This window comes from Schistocerca piceifrons, chromosome 3 (assembly GCF_021461385.2).
Source record: "Schistocerca piceifrons isolate TAMUIC-IGC-003096 chromosome 3, iqSchPice1.1, whole genome shotgun sequence".
Classification (NCBI taxonomy): Eukaryota; Metazoa; Arthropoda; class Insecta; order Orthoptera; family Acrididae; genus Schistocerca; species Schistocerca piceifrons.
In genome coordinates this window covers 700,222,521-700,247,784 of record NC_060140.1, presented here as the reverse complement: position 1 = coordinate 700,247,784, position 25,264 = coordinate 700,222,521, and the positions used below count along the sequence as shown (strand labels likewise).

At 43.8% G+C, this 25,264-nt stretch overlaps 1 protein-coding gene across 1 annotated transcript in view; it reads right to left on the bottom strand.

Annotated features, from left to right (window-relative positions):
- Window positions 1–25,264, bottom strand: part of LOC124788977 (loricrin-like) — a 127,740-nt gene that overhangs the window by 90,896 nt on the left and 11,580 nt on the right. Inside the window, exon 2 of the mRNA XM_047256266.1 lies at window positions 8,524–8,675. Within this exon, the coding sequence (XP_047112222.1) occupies window positions 8,524–8,670 (147 nt within the window). The 5' untranslated portion in view covers window positions 8,671–8,675. The remainder of the gene's footprint in view (window positions 1–8,523; window positions 8,676–25,264) is intronic.

Sequence of the window (25,264 nt, the reverse complement as noted above, 5' to 3'; positions counted from 1 at the left end):
ATAAGTACCCCGGATTAACAAGGATTCTCTATTACTGTTCGAACTAATACTTTGTTAGCTGCTTCCGTCATGAATGAATTGAATTTTCTTACAGTTCCTATACCTAACCTGATTCCCCCATAAGCCACTCCGAACCCACAGTGCTTTTATGTCGTCCTTCCACCTTTACTCGTCCTGAACTCTTTCTCATAGATACACTAACTGGAAGAAAATGCGAGCAACCAGAAGATACACTCAGATGACAATGTACACTACTGGCCATTAAAATTGCTACACCACGAAGATGACGTGCTACAGACGCGAAATTTAACCGACAGGAAGAAGAAGCTGTGATATGCTACTGATTAGCTTTTCAGAGCATTCTCACAAGGTTGGCGCCAGTGGCGACACCTACAACGTGCTGACATAAGGAAAGTTTTCAACCGATTTCTCATACACAAACAGCAGTTGATCGGCGTTCCCTGGTCAAACGTTGTTGTGATGCCTCGTGTAAAGAGGAGAAATGCGTACCATCACGTTTCCGACTTTGATAAAGGTCGAATTGTAGCCTATCGCGATTGCGATTTATCGTATCGCGACATTGCTGCTCGCGTTGGTCAAGATCAATTGACTGTTAGCAGAATATGGAATCGGTGGGATCAGGAGGGTAATACGGAACGCTGTTTTGGGTCCCAACGGCCTCGTATCACTAGCAGTCGAGATGACAAGCATCTTATCCGCATGGCTGTAACGGATCGTGCAGCCACGTCTCGATCCCAGAGACAAAAGATGGGGACAATTGCAAGACAACAACCATTGCACGAACAGTTCGACGACGTTTGCAGCAGCATGGACAATCAGCTCGGAGACCATGGCTGCGGTTACCCTTGACGTTGCACCACAGACAGGAGCGCCCGCAATGTTGTACTCAACGACGAAACTGGGTGCACGAATGGCAAAACGTCATTTTTTCGGATGAATCCAGGTTCTGTTTACTGCATCATGATGGTCGCATTCGTGTTTGGCAACACCGCGGTGAACGCACGTTGGAAGCGTGTATTAGTCATCGCCATACTGGCGTATCACCCGGCGTGATGATATGGGGTGCCATTGGTTACACACATCTGTCACCTCTTGTTCGCATTGACGGCACTTTGAACAGTGGACGTTACATTTCAGATGTGTTACGACCCGTGGCTCTACCCTTCATTCGATCCCTGCGAAACCCTACATTTCGACAGGATAATGCACGACCGCATGTTGCATGTCCTGTACGGGCCTTTCTGGATACAGAAAATGTTCGACTGCTGCCCTGGCCAGCACATTCTCTAGATCTCTCACCAATTGAAAACGTCTGGTCAATGGTGGCCGAGCAACTGGCTCGTCACAATACAACAGTCACTAATCTTGATGAACTGTGGTATCGTGTTGAAGCTTTATGGGCAGCTGTACCTGTACGCGCCATTCAAACTCCTTTTGACTCAATGCCCAGGTGTATCAAGGGCGTTATTACAGCCAGAGGGGATTTTTCTGGATACTGATTTCTCAGGATCTATGCAGCCAAATTGCGTGAAAATGTAATCACTTGTCAGTTCTAGTATAATATATTTGTCCAATGAATACCCGTTTATCATCTGCATTTCTTCTTGGTGTAGCAATTTTAATGGCCAGTAATGTATATAGAGCACTGCCTGGTATGCTTTGTTGATTTATGTGTTCAACAACAAACAATGAATGGACATACTGCACAGCCATCTATCTACATTCGCAATGATACTCGCAAAGTAGAGAAGGGGAGGTTTAGCTATGATACTAAAATTGCGGAAACATGCTGTCACATCATTTTCCAGAGGTTGAAATTACTGTAAAATTGATAAAATTGTTCGCGCTATTAACTGATATACTTATTATTACAGTACATTGGCGGTGCCTTTTCCATCCCATCTATCTACTGACAGGTTGTTGGTTACCACATAATGATAGAGTGACAACGCTCGTTTGAGTTGGGGAAAGAGTTTTTGGATGGGTGACACCTTCTGGTTATAGTCTCTTTCAATCTACTCGTTTTACAAGTAATTTTTTTATGAATTACCTGAATGTGCTCTCAGTCTCCTTTAGTGTTTCACATGAACTTTGATTAGAACACGTCTCTCAGTTAAAAATTGTGGTTTCGTGTTGCATGTATAAAGGGCAATGTTTCTTCTAATTATCTTCTTGCACGGATTAAGGATTTAAGCTCCTTAACTTGACAAAGACATCGAAATTTGCTCAGATCGCATTTCATTGGAGGTTTCGGCTCTTCTCCTCCCTTGTTTTGACTTACAGCAGTATCTAAGAATACTGGCCCCAACTATTTGGGCTTAGTGTTGCTTCCTTTTCTTCCCACATCTTGTTGTAGCCTCTTCAGATCTGTCTCGTATTTGCTTTCATCTTCATATGCAGTAACCTATGGCCTGATACGAGACTAACAAATTTCAATTTTTCCATCTCTGTTCTTCTTGCCGGAAATTATGTTAGTATTCGACATTCATATCTCAGACCTACGTTATAGACTTCAAATACTGTCTCCGACCTTCTGTTTCCAATATCTTCTTAACTGTACCACACAAATACTGAAATATTTGGAAGTTTCTACTGATATCAATGCATACATTTGTGGAAATATATGGTCCTGCAATTATTTACCTTCTACTTTAAAGTGTACACATCTCGTTCTCCTTCTTCTTCTTCTTCTTCTTCTAAACAATACTTCTTGTAGCTGAAACCGTTGTCGCTCACTTGCTGCTGTCCTCTTCATTTCTCGATAATTTCTGCTTTTCAGTACTTCGAATATCTTATCTCTTGGCCTCCCCTTGGTGTTATCCACTAAAATTTTGGCTTCCAGTATGTATGTTAAGAACTAATTGTATTTCAAAGAATGTTCGAAAACTTTTGTCTGCCTTTTAGGATAGTTGATATGAGGTTTCTCTGCTCGTTGGCCTCTTTCAGAGTATCTTCATTAGGTTTTTTTCGGTCCACTGGTTCTCGTTAGCCTTTCCGAAGCCACAACACAATATCTTCAACGGTGTGTGGTTAGGAAATGTTACTTAGACTCCTCTTCCAAAACAGCGTCTTTGTGCCGGAGAACAAACGTTGGGCTTTTTCCTTCATGTGAAATGAATAACATTTACTTCACTTTTCCGAGAAATAACGCTAAAATTACGTAGTTCACCGGCACAGCACAGCGGAGAAAGGCCCCTTTCACAGTAACAGTAGAAGAAAATAATAATTTGAAGTACTTATTACGTTCAATTGTTCGCCTACGTAGCTGACTGACAGCGTAGATGGCTGCCATGCGGATGACCCTGATTCGACTCCCGGCAGTGCCAAAGATTTTTCGGATGGGAGGACTTGTACGGGTGCACTAAGCCGACTGAGCAAGCAGTAGCTGCTGCGTAGTATAGAACGTGTGCAAAGTGGCCGGGTGAGCGGTGTGCTGTCCAAGTGATCCTCCTCGCCCAAAGCATAGGATGACACGACGGCCGGTAGACATCCCTTGGACCTTCACGGTCTAGAGAGAAGCTCGCTGTTACCCTCAGCTTGTACTGACATGGTTGGTAGCTGTAGCACGTGCAGCTGTCGCCTCCCACACCACCAGAGAGGAGCCACGTGACGCTGGCTGGCCACACACAAGCACGCACACGCACTCGCACATTGTGCACACATGTCCCGCGCATTGCTCAACGCCGCTACGGCGGGCGGCGGCCGCCCGGCGCTTGTTGAGTCACCGCGCCAGCCGCTACACCCTTGCGCGCAAAACGTCGCCAGGCGATTATTTCTGCCAGGCGAGCGAGCCGCCGTGTCATGTCTCAGCTACAGCCGGCCGCCTGTTCCTTCCCGCTGACTGCCCAGAATGCACGGTAACAGTTACGTGCAGCTTTCTAACTAGCGTGTCCCCTCAAGTGCCGTAACTCCTGCAAGAACAGTATTCTGGAGACCACGGTTACGCCACAGCACTTTGGATTGTCACGCAAACAGAACTGAATGAGCTTAAACACCGCTGTACGAAGCAGGGCCACGTATTACCACGGCTCCACTTGTTGTTTGCCTAATGAAGCTGAGCTGCGTGATGCAGCTGTTTAGTTTAGGCACTAGACTCTCACTTCCTTAGGGAGAGGCTCCGATCACAGGCAAGCCATTCTATGCCATTGTGGCGAACAGCAGTATAGTTCCCGACGTGGTCGCAGCTCACTTCTATCGCCATACTTCTCCAATTGAGCAAGTGTCTGTAGCCTGCACGTCGCCATCGACGATACATTAAACCTCAATCTCCCTTCTGATTCGTGTTTCGAATTGTGAACTTCTCTACCCCTCTACTACCTTTCTGTAATTTGGATGAGATTTATCAAGGCCTACAAAGGCCTGCATCTCAAACAGACCGCGCTGACCACTGGGTCAAGTAGAGTTAGAGAAAAATTAAGGTTGTAGACGGTCAACTCTTAAGTATCCATTGCGCACTATAGGAGCCCCGGAAGCTATTCGGTTGGCTTCTCTCTCGATGTTTCCTGTAAGGTGCAGGCTCTGCCCAACATGAGTGACCTGTTACCGTACAGGGGCCGGAGATCGTGGTATGGACTTCAGTCAACAAAGAAGGTGCCGCAAGAAACGGACGTCTTGTGAAACAGGTCAGTGACTAGCCAAGCTACATCGAGTGAGTTAGTGTCAGTTCCTGCTAACAGTGTAATGTACAGGATGGTTATAATTAATGTGCACTTACTCGCAGAGGTACAGTGCGAGCTGTAATAATGGCATAGCAGTGAAACTTGGTAGATGTTGTAATGCGTTAATGCGGAACCGATTTACGAAAGAAGAAATTAGTTCCAATTTTGGCCACCATGTAAAAATTTGGCTCTGTGAATGCGAGAAAGACGTATAAAAAGATCCATACGTAATGGATTACGAAATGGATGTGGGCAGAAAAGAGGAAATAAGAGATTTTTTATTATTAATTTCACCGGAGACGTAAAGATGCCAGATGGCGAAAATTGAAACGAATTTTTTCCACAGTAAGTCAGTTCCACATTAACGCATTACCAAGTTTCACTGCCATACTAGTGTAATTACAACCCACACTGGACTTCTGCGAGCAGCTGTATTTTACTTGTAACCGCCCAGTACATCTAAAAATTTTAATGTATTTTATTTATTTCTTCCTGCCAGAGGAAATAAAAGGAGTGCACGAAGGACGTACGAAGTAGAGTATCACGGGTCAAAACGAGCATTTTTCCCCAAAATAAGCCTACGAGCATCAAATATAAGGAAAACTACCGACAGTAGAGCACAGCATTATATGGAAATGAATCATGGAAAAGGACAGAATTAAAGTGTTTGAATTTTGTTGTTGCAGAAGAATCAAGTGGACTCATAAGGAAAAGGAATCGGTGAGGAGACGAATACATGCAAACGACTAACTATAAGAAGTGATGGGGCTATAGGGCCTGTGTTAATACATCAGGGAGTAACTTCCATGGAAGCAGAGGTATCCATACAGAGCAAACTTTTCAGAGGGAGACGATGACTGGAATACATACGACTGGTAATTAAGACTTTGAATGCAACCGCTTTTCTCAGATATTCCAACAGAACAACGAAGATGACCGCATCAAAATACACACATCAAAAATTTTTTTTGCATCACCCCGGTTCTAATAGTTCTTCAACCTGTACAGAAAAATGGAATAGAGATCCTCATAAACATCATTTCCGCCTTTTTTATTGCTCATGAAAACCACACATTGCGTGTTGTACCATCATACAGCGAGACCTTCAGGGGTGGTGGTCCAGACTGCTGTACACACCGGTACCTCTAATACCCAGTAGCAGGTCCTCTTGCATTGATGCATGCCTGTGTTCGTCGTGGCATACTGTCCACAAGTTCATCATGGCACTGTTTGTCTAGATTGTCCATCTCCTCAACGGCGATTCGGAGCAGATCCCTCAGAGTGGATGGTGGGTCACGTCACGTCTATCATAGGCATGTTGGATAGAATTCATGTCTGTAAAACATGCTGTTCACTCTAGTAGAGCGATGTCGTTATTCTGAAGGAAGTCATTCACAAGATGTGCACGATGGGGCCGCGAACTGTCGTCCATGAAGACAAATGCCTCGCCAATATGCTGCCGATATGGTTGCTCTATCATTCGGAGGATAACATTCACGTATCGTACAGCCGTTACGGCGGCTTCCATGACCACCAGCGGCGTACGTCGACCCCACATAATGCCATCCCAAACATAAGCGAACCTCCACCTTACTGCACTCGTTGCACAGTGTGCCTAAGGCGTTCAGCCTGACCGGGTTGATTCCGAACACGTCTCCAATGATTGTCTGGTTGAAGGTGTATCCGACACTCATCGGTGAAGCGAACGTGATGCCAGTCCTGAGCGGTTCATTCAGTATGTTGTTGGGCCCATCAGTAGCGCGTTGCATGGTGTCGTGGTTGCAAAGATGGATCACGCCGTCGACGTCGGGTGTGAAGTTGCGCATCATGCCAGTTTGACTCGTAACACGACGTCGTGTGGCTGCACGAAAAGCATTATTCAACATGGTGGCGTTGCTGTCAGGATTCCTCCGAGCCATAATCCATAGGTAGCGGTTATGTGGTGCAGTAGTAGCCCTTGGACGGCCTGAGCGAGGAATGTTATCGACAGTTCCTATACCTCAGTATTTCCACCGTGTTCGAACAACATCGCTTTGGTTCACTCCGAGACGCCCGGACACTTCCCTTGTTGAGAGCCCTTCCTGGCACAAAGTAACAATGCGGACGCGGTCGGATCGCAGTATTGACCGTCCAGGCATGATTGCAGATAACACGAGCCGTGTATCTCTTTCCTGGTGGAATGACTGGAACTGATCGGCTGTCGGACCTCTTCCGTCTAATAATCGCTGCTCATGCATGGGTGTTTACGTCTTTGGGCGCGTTGAGTGACATATCTGAATAGTCAAAGGGACTGAGTCTGTGATACAATATCCACAGTCACCGTCTGTAATAGGAAACTCTGGGAGCTTGGGTGATGCAAAACTTCTTTTGATGTGTGTAGTTAGATGATGTTGTTGTTGTTGTGGTCTTCAATCTAAAGACTGGCCTGATGCACCCCTTCGAGCTAGTCTACCCTGTGCAGGCCTCTTCATCTTTGCATAACTACCACAACATTCGATAAATAATAAGAAAGGTTGAATAAAAAATACAAAACTTCAGAAAAATTTGCTCTTCTTTGTTTTTTTCGGTGGTGTCCTAGAACCATTATAAACTGGGGCTGGCACACCTGCGTCACGAATGGGATGCTGGGAAACAAGTTTGCACCACCGTGGAGCTGCAGAGTGTAATTATATTTCTGTTAGTTGAAGAGTTGAAACCAATCGAAATTCACCGTCGGATGACAGTGCAGTGCAAGATGCTGAAAATTGTTTCAGTCGAACACAAGTGTGCGAGTGGGCAGATACGTACAAACGTGGTGAAACAAAGGTTGAAGATTGACCAGATGGGCTCTCTCTATGCATTCTCTAAAAACAACGTTGCAAGAGTTGACAAGCTGATACAGGGAAACAGGCGTATTACAGTGGGAGATATTGCAGCTATGACGAAAATTCGTACCGAATTAGCTCATCATATTGTTCATAACGTACTGATTTTCAAGAAAGTGTTTGTAATGCGAGTTGCAGAAGAGTTGACATCATAAATGAAAGAATGGAAGGAAAGACCATGGACGAGTGCAGCGAGACCTGATGTTCGTGTGATTGCCACTCCCTCCATACCCCTACCCCCTTCCCAAGATTTGGCACCTTCAGAGCATCACATTTTTAACCCACTGAATGGAGCTCTTAGTGGCTGAATTTTGGTAGGAACTCCAGGCAGCAGTGCATAACCGGTTACGGACATGGCCCCAAAAAAATTTTTGGAGTTGAGAAGCTTGTCCAGCTCAAGGGGGAATACGTTGACATACAAATGTTGTATTCCATTTCCTAATAGATTCCTTTAAAAGAATTTTTTACATTTTCTTATTGAATAACCCTTCTACATCCATTTGAAACTACTTAGTGTTGTCGATCCTTGGTCTCCCTCTAGAAACTTTAAACCACTAACTTTCTTCCAATACCAAACTGACAATTAATCTGACAATTTCTTAATGCTTGAGGATGTTGCTTATTAAGCGATCCCTCATTTTAATCGAGTTGCGCAACAAATTTCTGTTCTCCTGAATTCGACTCACCTTCTCTTTATTACTTATCCGATCTAACCACATAATATTCAGCATTATTTGTGCCACCATATTTTAACAGCTTTGGCTCTCTTTTTATCTGAAATATTTGTCGTCTATGTTTCTCCTATGACATCCTCCTGAATAGTCCCCGCCCCCCCCCCCCACCCACACCCAGAAGATGCGACTGTGGGACTGTTTTACATACAGAATATTTTAGCCAACAGAAGTTTTGTAGTGACCGTCCTCTGGAACAATTAAGTAGTCACACCACTGCACAGATCCCTCTAACGAGGTAGCACTGACCTTGACGAGCTGCTGCTTGGCGGCCAGGATGGCGGGCTCGTCCCGTGCGAGCGCCTCCGTCTCGTCCTCGGGGACGGGCGCCGACAGAACGACGGCCGCTGAGCTCAGCGCGAGGGCCGCCACCAGCAGCCGAGTCCACGTCCTCATCCTGTCTGCAACACGCACACGACGACACCGCTCAATGCACTGCCGAAGCTGAATGACCTAGTCCTGACTAATTTTGCTGCAATGGTTCAAATGGCTCTGAGCACTATGGGACTTAACATCTATGGTCATCAGTCCCCTAGAACTTAGAAGTACTTAAACCTAACTAACCTAAGGACATCACACAACACCCAGTCATCACGAGGCAGAGAAAATCCCTTACGCCGGGAATCGAACCCGGGAACCCGGGCGCGGGAAGCGAGAACGCTACCGCACGACCACGAGCTGCGGACTTTGCTGCAATGACTTGTACACTACTGGCCATTAAAATTGCTACACCAAGAAGAAATGCAGATGATAAACGGGTATTCATTGGACAAATATATTGTACTAGAACTGACAAGTGATTACATTTTCACGCAATTTGGCTGTATAGATCCTGAGAAATCGGTATCCAGAACAATCCCCTCTGGCTGTAATAACGCCCTTGATACACCTGGACATTGAGTCAAACAGAGCTTGAACGGCGCGTACAGGTACAGCTGCCCATAAAGCTTCAACACGATACCACAGTTCATCAAGATTAGTGACTGTTGTATTGTGACGAGCCAGTTGCTCGGCCACCATTGACCAGACGTTTTCAATTGGTGAGAGATCTAGAGAATGTGACGGCCAGAGCAGCAGTCGAACATTTTCTGTATCCAGAAAGGCCCGTACAGGACATGCAACATGCGGTCGTGTATAATCCTGTCGAAATGTAGGGTTTCGCAGGGATCGAATGAAGGGTAGAGCCACGGGTCGTAACACATCTGAAATGTAACGTCCACTGTTCAAAGTGCCGTCAATGCGAACCGAGACGTGAAACCAATGGCACCCCATACCATCACGCCGGGTGATACGCAAGTATGGCGATGACGAATACACCCTTCCAATGTGCGTTCATCGCGATTTCGCCAAACACGGATGCCACCATCATGATGCAGTAAACAGAACCTGGATTCATCCGAAAAAATGACGTTTTGCCATTCGTGCACCCAGTTTCGTCGTTGAGTACAACATTGCGGGCGCTCCTGTCTGTGATGCAACGTCAAGGGTAACCGCAGCCATGGTCTCCGAGCTGATTGTCCATGCTGCTGCAAACGTCGTCGAACTGTTCGTGCAGATGGTTGTTGTCTTGCAAACGTCCCCCATCTGTTGACTCAGGGATCGAGACGTGGCTGCACGATCCGTTACAGCTATGCAGATAACATGCCTGTCATCTCGACTGCTAGTGATACGAGGCCGTTGGGATCCAGCACGGCGTTCCGTAATACCCTCCTGAACCCACCGATTCCATATTCTGCTAACACTCATTGGATCTTGACCAACGCGAGCAGCAATGTCGCGATACGATAAACCGCAATCGCGATAGGCTACAATTCGACCTTTATCAAAGTCGGAAACGTGATGGTACGCATTTCTCCTCTTTACACGAGGCATCACAACAACGTTTGACCAGGGAACGCCGATCAACTGCTGTTTATGTATGAGAAATCGGTTGGAAACTTTCCCCGTGTCAGCACGTTGTAGGTGTCGCCACCGGCGCCAACCTTGTGAGAATGCTCCGAAAAGATTATCATTTGCTTATCACAGCATCTTCCTCCTGTCGGTTAAATTTCACGTCTGTAGCACATCATCTTCGTGGTGTAGCAATTTTAATGGCCAGTAGTGTATCTAATTAAACATACACTACAGAAAAAAGCAATTAATGTAGAATATTGCAACTTCTAGAACACATTTTGTCTAGGCAACATGTTTAAATGATTAATATTGCAAGATCACAGATTAAAGTAAGCGGGAGATACTCCATCGCAAATGTGAAATCCTGAACATTAATAATCGGTGTAACAGCCAGAATGTTTAACACAAGTATGCAAACGTGGATGCACTGTCTTGTGCAGGTGCCGGATGTCAGTATGTGGGATGGAGCTCCATGCCCGTTGCATTTCGCCGATCAGTACAGTAACAGCTAATGCTGGTTGTGAATGACGCCGGAATTGTCGTCCGATGACGTCCGATATGTGCTCGATTGGAGACAGATCTGGTGATCGAGCAGGACAGGGCAACATGTTGACACTATGTAGCGCATGGGCTACAACAACGGTACGTGTGCGAGCATTATCCCGTTGGAAAACACCCCCTCGAACGCTGTTCATGAATGGCAGCACAACAGGTGGATTCACCGAATTGGCGTACAAATTTGCAGTGAGGCCGCATGGGATAACCAAAGCTGTCAGTTTGTAAAGTTTTCATGGCTCAAAGAGATATTTCACGAGAGACATTCTTTAAGTAAAGCAACACTTTTTTTTCTGAAAGCGGGTTGCTTTTAGTCAGGATTCCAGTACATCGTATTATTCCCTACACTTTTGGCTACAAAACCCTATTTTTCAATATAATCTCTGTACAACGCGAATTTTACGAAAACGCGCCCCAGACCGTAGCTTCACGTGTAGGTCCAATGTGTCTAGCCCACAGACGCGTTGGTTGCAGGTCCTCTACTGGCCTCCTTTTAACCAACACTCGGCCGTCACTGACAACAAGGCAGAACCAGTTTTCATCAGAAAACGCAGCAGACCTCCACCCAACCCTCCAACGAGCTCTCACATGCCACCACTTCAATCGCAAATAATGACAGTGGACTCCACGCTACAGGGTGTCTGGCTCGGAGCTGTCCTTGAAGTAACAATTTGTAACAGTTCGTTGTGTCACTGTGGTGCCAACTGCGACTCAGACTGCTGCGGCAGATGCAGTACTTCACGCCAGAACCATGCGCGGAGCACGACAGTCTTCGGTCTCGGTAGTGTCACGTGGCCATCCGGGCCTCGATCTTCTTACGACCGTATGCTCCCGTGAACACCGCTGCCAGCAATCATGAACAGTGGCCAAATTTCTCCGCAGTATCGCAGAGGACCATCCAGCTTCTCGAAGCCCTATTCGGTGATATGTTGATAACAGCCTTAAAGGTATTCATGACTAACATCAACTCACCAAGATCACTCTCAAGGGCAACAAAGCTCACGGCAGTTACAGCGTGAATTTAAAACGAACCTGATTTGCATCCTCATAGTGCCGCCATTCTTACGCGTCTCGAGAGAAATCTGAATCTATATTATCTTTGAGATATAGAAAGACGCCTAACAGCTTTGGTTTATGTTTCATAACTCCTTCTTGGTTGCAAATTTTTTTCCGGCAGTGTATGTTCCTGACCGGGATTCGAAACCTCAGGTCAGTCTTTCGCACTCCGTGTTATTACCAGCTTAACTATTCTATAATTTAGACGATAAGAGCATCAACTGCGAAATCATAGTCCCAAATTCATGTTGCAATCTAATAAAGTTTGAATGTGCCAGGAAGATTTCATAAACCACACTCCGGTCCAGAGTGAAAGATTCATCCCAGTGTTAATGAAACCTTGCAGCGTCTGTAGAGTTATAGGATTTCTCTCCATTTGGTATCGGTCTCTTCACTTAATGTTGATTGTGGTATTGGTGAGTCCACTTTCTAATTTTAGTGACGTGAGTTGGTATTTGGTGCTTTTATATTTTTACAGACAGATGTTATGGGATTTGCGAAGTCTTGGGCTTTTGTCTCGTCCAAACAAGCTGTCAGTTTGTAAAGTTTTCATTACTCAAAGAGATATTTCACGAGAGACATTCATTAAGTAAAGCAACACATTTTTTTTTTCTGAAGGCGGGTTGCTTTTAGTCAGGATTCCAGTACATCGTATTATTCCCTACACTTTTGTCTACAAAACCCTATTTTTCAGTATAATCTCTGTACAACGCGAAGACCTTTACACCAACTTACTAGGATGACCTGTACGGCCGCATGGTACCATTCTACTGGTCGATGTCGGAGCCAACATCTTTCTGCATAAATGACCTCTCGATCATCAAATTACTGCTTCCCACAGAATGCGGAGTACGTCCTTCATCGGGCTAAACAGATGGAAGTCGGTGGTGCGAGATACAGGTTGTGGGGGCACACACCTTTAAGTGCCCCCACTGATGGACGAATGTGTCAGCAATACCAACAGTGACGTGCCAGAGAGCAGCGAGGTATTTTGATCGTAACCTGTCGATCACCTCGAATGAGAGTGTGCGCACGTTCCAATACAGCAGGAGTCACAGCTGTATACGGCTGGCTTGCATGCGGGAGATCGGACAGGCTTGTGTCATCTTACTGCGATGATGACATACGCCCTGCCCAGGGAGGCAAAATTTCCAGAATGAGTGGCTCTGTGAGCAGCCAGGTCTCCGTAGACTTCCTGCAAGCGCCCGTTAATGTCTACGATGCTCTTGTTTTCCTCCAAAAGAAAAGATGACAGCTTTTTGCTTGAAACACACCCCGCTATGAAGGTTACGTATTGCGCTGCCACCTATAGGAACTTCTTGAAACTACAGGGGCCGAAGGGAGAATATTCCACTAGATCCCACAATAACTTCCGTATTTTTTCAACCGAAATTGGCAGAGAAAAAAAGTGTTGCATTACTTATTGAGCATTCATCGCATTTTGTTAAATCGTATACATACCTTGTTAACGAATGTAATATTCACATTAAAATTCAAAAACTTCATCTGTTTCCACAGGGTGTTTGCTTGGAGTCAGTAGACAGCTGTATAAACCATTTTGAGAAGACTAAGCTCCATCGAACGCCAAACTTCTTTTTTTAGGTTTATTCGCAGTCTGATTTCGGGAACTTATTTTTCCATAATAATTGCTGTACAATGAAAAACTTTGTTGTATCAGCAATGGAAGGTAAAAGAAATACCTATAATTCATTTCTGTTTTTCAACATCATCTTCGTCGTCTTACGACATCACGATATTGTTGTTGAGAAATCAAATAAAAAAATGAGTATATTGCCAGATGAGTTGTAGTTGCAGTTTCCGGTCATTGATGCCCATCGTGTAATCGAACAAAAATTGGCCTTTCCGCCTGTTATGTATAATTAGTTACAAATATCAGTGTCTAGTGTCAACTGCCAGGTCCCACATCAAACGTTTGTCTCTTTCAGGTACTCCTGTATTTCACTACCAATCGTTGAACATGTTACACTAACACGTTAGCCACTGCGTGCCTCGCTATTTGATGCAAAGTTTTGGATGTTAGCATCTCTCTTTCAAACTTCACAAACTGCTATGCCCGCCCGGTAGAAAGGGTGACGCAGCTGCCCATTTGTGAACTAAATGATTTAATCATGTTTAAATATTGAAGAAATATGTCACAGATTGAATAGTGTTGACGGTGTTAAATTTGTATGTAATCTCAAGATTTCGACCATTGAGGTTACACATAAATCTACCTTGACTAGAAATCCGTTAACATCCATCCAAAAACGTCGCCGTGAAAATACCGTTCTCAAATTTAAATCTTTTTTGTCACATTCCAAACGTTTACGAAATGTTATTTTTTGTCTTCACAGGCAACTTATCTACTTGTTTGTGATTTAAGTTACGTACCATTATCCACATGGGTTCATCATTTCTTTTACAAAACACACTTTCTTATGATTTACCCAAGTCACAACTCACTTTATCGTAGTAACAGCTGCGTAGCATATTACATGCGCAATTTTCACTATTTATTGGGTGTATGGCTGAGGTCTCAGCAGGTGTATCAGTCAAGGAATAAAGAAGGCAACCGTGGGAAGAATGTCGTAATTTACGGTCTCAGCGCAAAACTTCCGGAATGAGTTGAGAGACCTAACGTAACGAAAGCCCGGCCCTGCAGCTGCAGAGGTCATCGTCGAAAGCGATCCTCATATTTGGGAGAGCGACTACCGGCTCCTGTGTTGTGCAACCGATTACCTGCATCTCGATCGGCAGACAACTTTTCCTAAGTGGGCAGGTCTCGCATTTTTCCGGACCATTTCACCACAGTATTTCTGCTGAAAAGAGCAGTTGTTGCATCGACAACTGACAGATGCCTTCTCAAGATTCCTGTGTCAACATTTCATTTCCTCACTAATTATTAGCCAGACTGGTGATGTAAAATATCAGTCGTACACACGAGCTCACATGTTGATAAGGGTCGGGATTCACATTTGGTGAAAACGGGGACCCAATCCTTACCCGTCTACCGATATGTTTTCGAAGATTTCCTGAATTACGCAGCCGAATACCTAACGATTGCTTTAAAAACTGCCTTCTTTGGCCAGTGTATGTCATATATGTACGTAATTTTAGTGTCGCTGTTACAGCTCTTTTTACGAGAATGGGGCTGCGACGATGAAAATAGTCGAAAAATTATTAAATGTGAATAAATAAATTAAAAACAATGAAGACTAGTGTAGATGGGAAACTTATATTTCCAAAAGATAAAGATTTTTTTCAATTACGGGGCGGAGAATAAAACTCTGCTTCTAGATTAATGGAGAAGATCATGAAAAATCTGCCATAAACACAAAATTCATCAACGAGTATGAAACTTTTGTTAACACCTATGTTAGAAGGGAAATCAAAAATTTCATGGGCATCAAATAACACACTGTCTGGTAGTGAGTGAAAGGAGCCTGGTGCATGGCGGATCTAAAAATTCAATAAAGTCGTAAAAAACAATTCGTCGTTCTTGGAAGTGAATCTTTATTGAGCGACGCGCAGAAATGTCTTCGTTTCAAAGAACGCGATATTTACTGTGATATTAGAAGTAGACTTCCCAACGCCGGGATTGCTAAAGTAGTGGCACCTAATGCGCACACATTTTACGAGTAGTTTTCGTAGGTATTTCATCTTAGTTTGATGCAACGCTGTGACAACAAATATTACTGCCTCTTTGTGTGAGAAATTGTATCCTCCAAATCTTCCAGCTACTCAAAACATTTCTATCTCCTATAGCTGATGGCATTTGCACTCACTGATCGTAATTAGTGATGCTGTGTTAGAGTAGCGTGAAACGACTCATTGTTCAAGAGCCATTTTGTGGATTACATGCTGTGACCTAAATTCTGCAGCTCTCAGTGTTTCTACGCTTATAATTGCTTAAGAAATTTTTCTGCAAAAATCAGTAGCTCAGTTGCATATCATTAAATGTGAAAACGGGAAATGTTCACGCAAACAGTATTGGGTATCCAAGTGCTTAGAAATTCCAATAACATAAAATTTAAAAAAAGCGAAGTCAGACCTGAGGCTACTAAAACCTGTAGATTATTCGGTACACGTTTCTGCTTTGTCTGTGGATCGAGAAGATCAGGGATGACATGAAAATTTTTTTGCTACCTTCACTTCTTTTATATGAAGAGAGTCTCTAACAGGGTGCTCCTAAGTATGCTTGTGATGTGCATATACGGTATTGCTGAGCACTGGAAACCTGCCCATGAATACCGCAGTTCCGTCCTCGAAATGGCTTATTGAAGAAATACTATGCCTTGAGCCAAACAATGGGTTCGTGTTTAATGTATAACTGTGCAGTGCATATGTTATTATTCAAGACGTTGCGAACAAAGAAAAGGTGTGGAATGAGTATAAGTGAAACTTGGTATTGAAGCCTGGTACCGATCATCTTAAGGGTATTACCGTGGTGCATCCAATAATCTTTTCGCAAATGTTTGGATACTAATGATGAAAAGGTACAAAATTCAGTTACAATGGTATAATGTCACCTCATCCATTGATCTACGGAAAAACTAATGCAGATGGCAGTGCGTTTAGAACTTTAATTTCTATAATTGTCACTGACTCACAGCGATCTAGTGATCTCGGAACCGATTAAAATTTTGCTTAATTTGCAGTTATTTATTGAAAGAAAAGTCTCTGAATGTTAGCAGGCATCTGTTTGAAGAGTGCTCAACGTAATGGATTCTTTACTGAGCGGAGTAGTGTTTCTAGGTGGTTGATGTTAGCTGGTAATCCGATTTATTGGAAGATAAGTCCATGCCGTGCTTGATACTAGTGTTTCCACATATGTCACACAAAACGATAATAATTCGTAGTCTTATAATGAAGAACATTTCAGGTTCATGGAAACTTAGAGACTTTCTCGGTAATTTTCATTCTGACACAGTTTATATCCCATTCAGCGACCACTGTTTTACAGTTTTATGAACGTCGTCCACAAAGATGGATTCAATTCGTTGCATGGTTCTTCAGCTTTGGTTGATTTAGTAACAATTGTTCCTCGATTACTTTCTCGTTCCAGTCTCGTGCAAGTGCAGAGCGTGGCTCTAATCATAAATTTTCAGCTAGAGAGTTCGTCACACGGTTGGTCACGCCACGCTAAGCGCCACAGTTTCTTTTACAGCGGTCGCAGGCATTCTCTCTTTCTCTACTCGCGTGAGTCATAGTGGTGGGAATCATTTCTAGCCAGTGGCATCGCTTGCAGACTCTTGCACAGCTGTATCTACTCCAGAGGTTCGCTACATTGTTTATGTGCAGAAGACACTGAAATAATGTAAGAAATAAAGCTTGGTGGACAGCGTAATTACTCCTTTGGCATTAAATAAATATCAAGCAACAATGCGACCCCAATTTTAGCATGGATAGCCCTCAAAATTAATTAATGCTCATCTGTACAATCGGTGCTGAAGTTCACAGGTAACATCTCCTCCCCGTTCCCCACCCACTATCCCCTACCCTCTGCCCCTCACACACAAAGGCACACTTATCGTTTGCTTTTTTGCACTGAAAGGAAGATTATAGCCAAGGATGTTTGTCCGACAGCTTAAGTACGATAAGCAGAATAGAAAATTCTTTTGCTTTCCCATTCCTGAAGTGTTGTAGCGCCAGAAATCCATTGTAATATGGGAACTGTTTGTCCGCAGCTCGTGGTCGTGCGGTAGCGTTCTCGCTTCCCACGCCCGGGTTCCCGGGTTCGATTCTCGGCGGGGTCAGGCATTTTCTCTGCCTCGTGATGACTGGGTGTTGTGTGCTGTCCTTAGATTAATTAGGTTTAAGTAGTTCTAAGTTCTAGGGGACTGATGATCATAGATGTTAAGTCCCATAGTGCTCAGAGCCATTTGAACCATTTGGGAACTAATTCCGCCGAAATTTGCGTTTCACCTACAGGTAGAGCGAAATGGCGACCAGTTGGGCAGCTTGTGCCATAACACTCTCATTATCTAATTACGTGTGAAGCGTGGATGAACAGCGTTGCACAACGGATCTTGACAAAGGATGTCATATTTCGGTCCAGTGAAAGAAGCGATCAGAGGATACACGTCGCCTTCGAACAAACATCGCGGAGAAAAAGTTGTGCAAATTTATTTCCACATCAAAAATTTAGTAGCAAAACAAGAGCTACAACTTCAGACCTTGCGCATCGGCATTGTGAATATGGCTATGCTTCCGTCCGGCTAAATAGTGACAATATTAGAGCACTGGGGAAGGCGATCAGTGAGTACACATTTGCACCGCCCAAGAAAATCCCAGCACTTAACAAAAACCTATGATATTTTATGACTAGAAGGGTCACCTATATATCAGAAAATTTTGATAACGACATATTTTGACTAATTACGCTATACGTCAGTTCACTATCTCTGAACGCCATGCACGAATGTTATCCAGAACAAAATGCTAAAGGCGAAACGATATGCAGTTCTGTCGTACGGAAAACGTCTTCTCCGCAATACACAGTGCCCAAACGTAGCTAATATAACAACAGACAGCTTGAGTTATTCGTCTGGAAATCACTTCCACATGCTGCGCAAGGATCAGCTGGTTTTCCGCCAAAAGAAACTCAATAAGAGCTCTTTGCTTGGAACGCAGCTCCGTTACAGACGCCGTTTTGAAGGTAACGTATAGCGCCGCCATATATTGCAACTTCTTGGAACTATAGGTGCTTAGCGCCCGAAAACCTCAAATCACACACACCAACTATAGATGCTGAAGAAGGCAAATTTGCATTTTTTCAACCGAAATTGGCCAATGAAAAAAAATGTGCTGCATTTCTTATTGAACGTCCCTTGTACTTACTACACTTCTAAGCATTGTCGTACATGCCACATTACAGCGATTGTATTGTTCACATCAAATGTTCGAATCTCCCACTCTCAACTTCAGGTCATGTGTGCACACTTGGGAGAAAATGTTGCATTGCTTGTCTAACAAGGGAACCTCCCTATCGCACCCCCCTCAGATTTAGTTATAAGTTGGCACAGTGGGTAGGCCTTGAAAAACTGAACACAGATCAATCGAGAAAGCAGGAAGAATTTGTGTGGAACTATGAAAAAAATTAGTAAAATATACAAACTGAGTAGTCCGTGCGCAAGATAGGCAACATCAAGGAGAATGTGAACTCAGGGGCACCGTGGTCCCGTGGTTAGCGTGAGTAGCTACGGAATGACAGGTCCTTGGTTCGAGTGTCCCCTCGCCTAAAAATTTTACTTTCTTTATTTTCGCAAAATTATGATCTGTCCGTTCATTCATTGACGTCTCTGTTCACTATAATAAGTTTAGTGTCTGTGTTTTGCGACCGCACCGCAAAACCGCGCGATTAGTAGACGAAAGGACGTGCCTCTCCAATGGAAACCGAAAACATTTGATCGCAAGGTCATACGTCAACCGATTCCTCCACAGGAAAACACATCTGATATATTCTATACGACACTGGTGACGGCATGTGCGTCACATGACAGGAATATGTTGTCGACCCACCTAACTTGTACACTTAGCAAATGGGTAAAAAGACTCTTCTACCTTGTCCGATTTAGGTTTTCTTGTGGATGTGATAATCACTCCCAAAAAGTGATGAAAACATAAGAGTTTGTCACATAAACTGAAAACAAAAAATTAAACTTTTCACTCGAGGGAAGATTTGAACCTAGGACCTTTCGTCCCGTAGCTGCTCTCGCTAACCGCGGGACCACGGCGCTCCTTGACCCCGCTTGTCCTTGATGTTGCCTATCATCGCATGGACTACTCAGTTCGTATATTTTACTAATTTTCTTCATAGTTCCACACAACTTCGTCCTGTTTTCTTGATTGATCTGTGTTCAGTTTTTCAAGGCCTATCCACTGTGCCAACTTATAACTAAATCTGAGGGGGGTGCGATGGGGAGGTTCCCTTGTAAGTGCCTCGGCACGTTCCCTAATGATGCGGCCAAGCAGTTCATCTCTCGTATTCAACTTTCGTTTTTGAAACTCATACAACCCCATAAACAAAAATCGAATCGTTTTAAGGTCTGGCGATCTTGGTGGCGAGTTAATTGTACTACCACGACCAATCCAGCAATAGTGGTAAGACCTGTTGAGATTTTCCCTTGCAAATCTGAGAAACGTGGAGCGGATCCGTCGTGCTGGGTACATTGTAGTCCGCGTGCACAAAGGAACGTCCTTAACGTGTTCAGTAAACCAATTTTCAAAACTAGGCAAGTAATTCTGTCCCGTGATAAGCTCTTATAAAATGACTGCATCTATCAACACATTACCGATAATGCCACACCAAACAGAGACCGAAAAACGAACTTAGAATTTGGTTTCCACTTTAGCGTGCGGATTTTCCGGCCATCAAGGATGATTATTCGGTGTGTCGTTGATTTCATTCCATGTAAAAGTAGCTTAATCACTGAATGGTATTAACTGAAACAAATGACGATTGTCATTAACCAGTGACAAAATTCAAGTCTCTATATTTTCGCCAACATGAAGAAAATTTCCGCGTGCTGGTAGTTAGACTACGCTGCACCATTTAAACAAGGTTTTGCAGTTCCTACACAGGTTGTTGTACTACATGTTCAGTAGATAGATGGGAGTGCTAGAATATGTATTTCATGCAGTGTGCTGAAGACACCGGTAAACATCCTACAATCATAGATGCGAGGTGCCGGAAAGCGCCCACGGTACTCATTGAAAGTATCAGAAGTACTACCATCACAGAAGCCGTAAATGTATATCATACATGCATATCCTTCATTAGTCTAGGAATTTTAACCAGCGTGTGTACAAACACAGTTTGCCGATGTTTCTCTTCAACACTCTCTCAAGCCCTCATACTGCTTCACTCACTACACAACACAGACAAGTGTGCGTTCAGTGGGCTGGTTTAATGGGAGAAAGGCATCACGGCCAAAGAAGTTGAATTGAGCGAGATAAGCAGGTCCAGAACAAGAAGGTTAGGTGGGTAAGACACACACGTGCGCGCCATTGGCACAAAAACAAATGTACATTAAGTGTGTTCTATGTCGGAAACCATTGAGAATAGGTCAAATGTCCATTCGAAGTTTTTGCTTCAAATACGCGGTCCTGTCATGTTCTTGAATGTTGACTATTCCTCCTGGAATACCTTGTATAATTCTACACCATACTCATTAAAGCTGGCCGGAGTGGCCGAGCGGTTCTAGGCGCTACAGTCTGGAACTGCGCGACCGCTACGGTCGCAGGTTCGAATCCTGCCTCGGGCTTGGATGTGTGTGATGTTCTTAGTTTAGTTAGGTTTAAGTAGTTCTAAGTTCTAGGGGACTGATGACCTCAACCGTTAAGTCCAATAGTGCTCAGAGCCATTTGAACCATTCTGAACTCATTAAAAACGGATGTATTGCCTTTTTCAATACATCTTCACCCCAGTGGATACAAAAATAATGCAAGCACTGTTTCTTCCTGCAGAATTAGGTGACCTGTCATACTCTAAGGTGGTCCGTCATTCGTCTTAGCGCTGAGAAAACTCATCATATAGAGGGTGATATTTATTGAACTACACGTAAAAATGTAAATTAGTTACAAACTACGGCGTGTACACAAGTTATTCAACACGTAATCGTCACTGCAGATATTTGGATTTAGGTTATGACATGTTCTATATGCCTGCCATCACCGGTGATGATGTAGCGCAGACGAATAGCGAAATTCTGCATGATCCGCTCAAGTGTCGGAACATCGATGATGTAGATGACCTCCTGAATGACTGTTTCCAGATCAGCATTGGTTTTGGGGTTATTTCCTTTCAAAAATGGTTCAAATGGCTCTGATCACTATGAGACTTAACATCTGAGGTCATAAGTCTCATCAGTCCCCTAGACTTAGAACTACTTAAACCTAACTAACCTAAGGACATAACACACATCCATGCCCCAGGCAGGATTCGAACTTGCGACCGTAGCAGCAGCGCGGTTCCAGACTAAAGCGCCTAGAACCGCTCGGCCACAGCGGCCGGTCGATTATTGCCTTTAATATAGCCCCACAGAAAGGCGTCGCGTGTGTTCAAATCTGGAGAGTATGGCGGACGGTAGAAGCCCATGCCAGTGGCCACTGGGTCCCAGAGCCACAGTGCGGTCCCCAGAGTGCTCCTCCAGGACCACATCTTGTCGAAATCAGAGTCACTTTCGATAATGGAGATGAAATCATCTTCCAAAACCTTCACTTACCGTTCGGTAGTCACAGTGCCATCTAGGAATATCGCACCGATTATTCCGTGATTGGACATTGCACACCACACAGTCACCCGCTGAGGGTGAAGAGACTTCTCGATCGCGAAATGCGCATTCTCAGTCCCCCAGTTGCGAACTCATCCAAATAAAAGTGGGCTTCGTCGCTAAACCAAACTGTAAAGCGGACTGTTTCTGGTAAGCCTTTCGGGGTGTGAGATCGTGGTCTAGGAAACTCTTCTGCTCCTGACGTTTCGTCCAGGACTGCGCTGGACATCCTGAGAGGCGCTCCTCCGCTGAGTCCGCTGTCCAGCGCAGTTCTGGACGAAACGTCAGGAACAGAAACCTCTCGTGGACCTCGACCTCGGATCCGGAAAGGTTTACCAGCAGCTATGTCACCCGGTCGTGAAAGCCTTCATTCTACGTACAGTGCATACTAATTTTCACCATGCCCCGCGGCCAACCGTGCAGTTTGAACGTCACGTCCTAACGCAAACCGTTCAGAAGTTATGACGATTTTATTTCATATAATTCAATAATTGTCACCCCCGTACTTGTGGCTACGGCCGTTATTGAGTTTGTCACCATATGACTATCATGTAGAGAGAAATGTACGAGAACAAAGATACGAAAAAACTTACGTCTTCTCATTGGCATTAGGATGTTCATCCGTAAAGTTACCCGTTGGTATTCCCGTCACTACACCCTGCACTCTTACAACTTACACACATGTGTTTATATCCTTCTAAGGAGCCATTTTTCTGCATTTTGCAGAAGGTTCCTCAAAAAATTTAGTTCCTGAATTTACATTGATAGTTTGATTGCAATTCAGCACGACTGGATTTTCGTTCACAGGCTCGTTGTACCATTGTTGGGATATACAGACGCATCGCTTTACAATCACGTCTCTTTACAATCACGTCTCGAGTATCTATGTTGAAAGTCCGGGGCAACCAATACAATTATTGTTCTCCTGTTTTAAGACCTACTATGCAACGTAGCTGGCTTAGTTAGAGATTTACGCATATTTACTAGCTCCGACGTGACTTATATGTCACAAGGCTATTATAATAATTGTAGTGACGTTCCTTGGCATATGAGAGGCATGTGAGAAACATTACGAGAAATATCTAGCTAACAAACAAAAGCACTCAGAATTCTGGCCTTCTACCGATAATCTAAACCGACACCCATTTGAAATCTGACTGGATCCAAACAAAAGTTCCGCATAAAAAGGTAACAAGACTTTATGTGTTTAAACTGTTGAGTAAGATTTCGCTGATTTTCTATGAACACGTTTGTTGTGCTGCTACGAGTACAACCTCGATCGCCCGTAGAGTCGTCTGCGCGTATGACTCATTTTCAATGCTCAGAGCACCTCACCGACCACAACCTTCGCAATGCTGGCAGTGCCGCATACTTCAGCCGAAACGAGCTGCATGCTAAGTGTGAGTGAAAGCCTTAGCGAAGGATAACTTTGGATTCACGCACCTCCAGTACTTCTGACAGTAGGTAACTTGCAAGTATCTCTGGAGAATAGTAATTTCACAGTTAAATTTATCTCTCATTCGCTTCTTTCATATGTAGGTGAATGCTCCTTTCTAAGATGACTCTCCTACCTGTGTCTCAACCTCTGAAATTCATTTCTTAAACAATAATATTCTTGCTGAGATACAGTTTGGCTACCAGCTTGCATTAACTTAATAATATTAAGTTGGTGCATAAGTTCCCAGTGTTGTTTGTTTTTATGTTGCTGTGGATTTATTTATCGTTTGAAATTTTGTATTTGGCACTATTTGACTTTATATATATATATATATATATATAAATTTCAGATAATGAGTAGGGCAGTGGACGCTAGTAAATGGAGTGCCAAGTGGAGAAATCGGAAAAATCTCCGAATATTCTTCTCTTTGACTTCAGCAGAGGGTTGACAGCAGCATAAGAAACTAGAAACATTTGGGCTGTGTTTGGCAATAATGCTACAGGAGAGAGAATGCCAAGAAAATAGTTTTCTCGTTTTAAGGAAAATAGTTTTGACATTAGTGACTTTCCACGTTCAGTAAGACGTTCAGGGTTTCATGAAGATCGTTTATACGCATTAATCCACGATTATTCATGTCGGTATAGTAGATAACTTGCAGATGTGATGAACTGTGGTCATTCCACCGTCGTGTGACACTGTCATGCAATTGGGAAGGTTCGTAAACCGGGTGTATGGGCACCACATGTTCTAAACCAAAATCACAAAAATCAGAGGGTGGCCATACGTACATCTCTTCTTGCTCCTCATCAATTTTCTCGTCAACAACACCGACCATTCCCATCCAGTAGCATTACTGATGAAGCGAAATGGTTGGACTGGTTGAGCCCAAACAAAGCAGGAATTCGCCGTATAAAGAACTGCGCGTATCCACAAAAGATAATGTTATGTGTTTGGTGGAACAGGGCAAGTAGTGTACAACGTATGGCTTCCCTGAGATGTAACTATCATTGCTGACATTTGCTATCAACAGCTGAGATCTTCTGCAGACGCAGTCCGAGAAAAACGACTAGAAAGACTGCGTGAAGTGATGCTACTTCACGATAACTCTCGCCAGCACTCTGCTAGACTGACAGAAAACACTATACAGGATTGGTTTGGGGAGTCATTCAGCACCCCTTATTCACCTGTCATTGCATATCCAAATCTTCACCTTTTCCACCCTCTGTGGAACAACCTTCAGGAAGCTTCAGGGAACCAGATTAAAATGCGCTCCGAACATAGTTCGACATCTTCGCCTCAAAATCACGTGATATCTACAGTCTCTGAATAGAAAAGTTATCCCCCGTGTGGGTAGACTGCTGTTAATTGTGAAGGAGAATATACATTGTTGATAACTAAAGTCTCTGTTAGGTGTGTTATATTTATGAAAATAATGGAAAAATGTTACAAACTTATGCATCATCCTAATATATCCGTGCTTCGCAGCTGAAACGGTGATGAAGAATAGAATGGGAAATCGTAGCTTCCCGTGGTCGAATTTCCATTAAACTGTTTTGAGCAGTAGGTGGCGTCATACTACTAAACATTGAATCAACACTTCTGCCATCATTGTGAGCGGTCTTCACCACGGTACGGATGCTACTACCGGGAATAACATTATGAAAAATGGGCTGATCGTCAGATAAGCATGTTACATGCGCCATTTAGGCATTTTATGACAGATATCAGTTGCGAAGCATAATTAACTGTAACTAATATCTTTAAATTAGAAGCA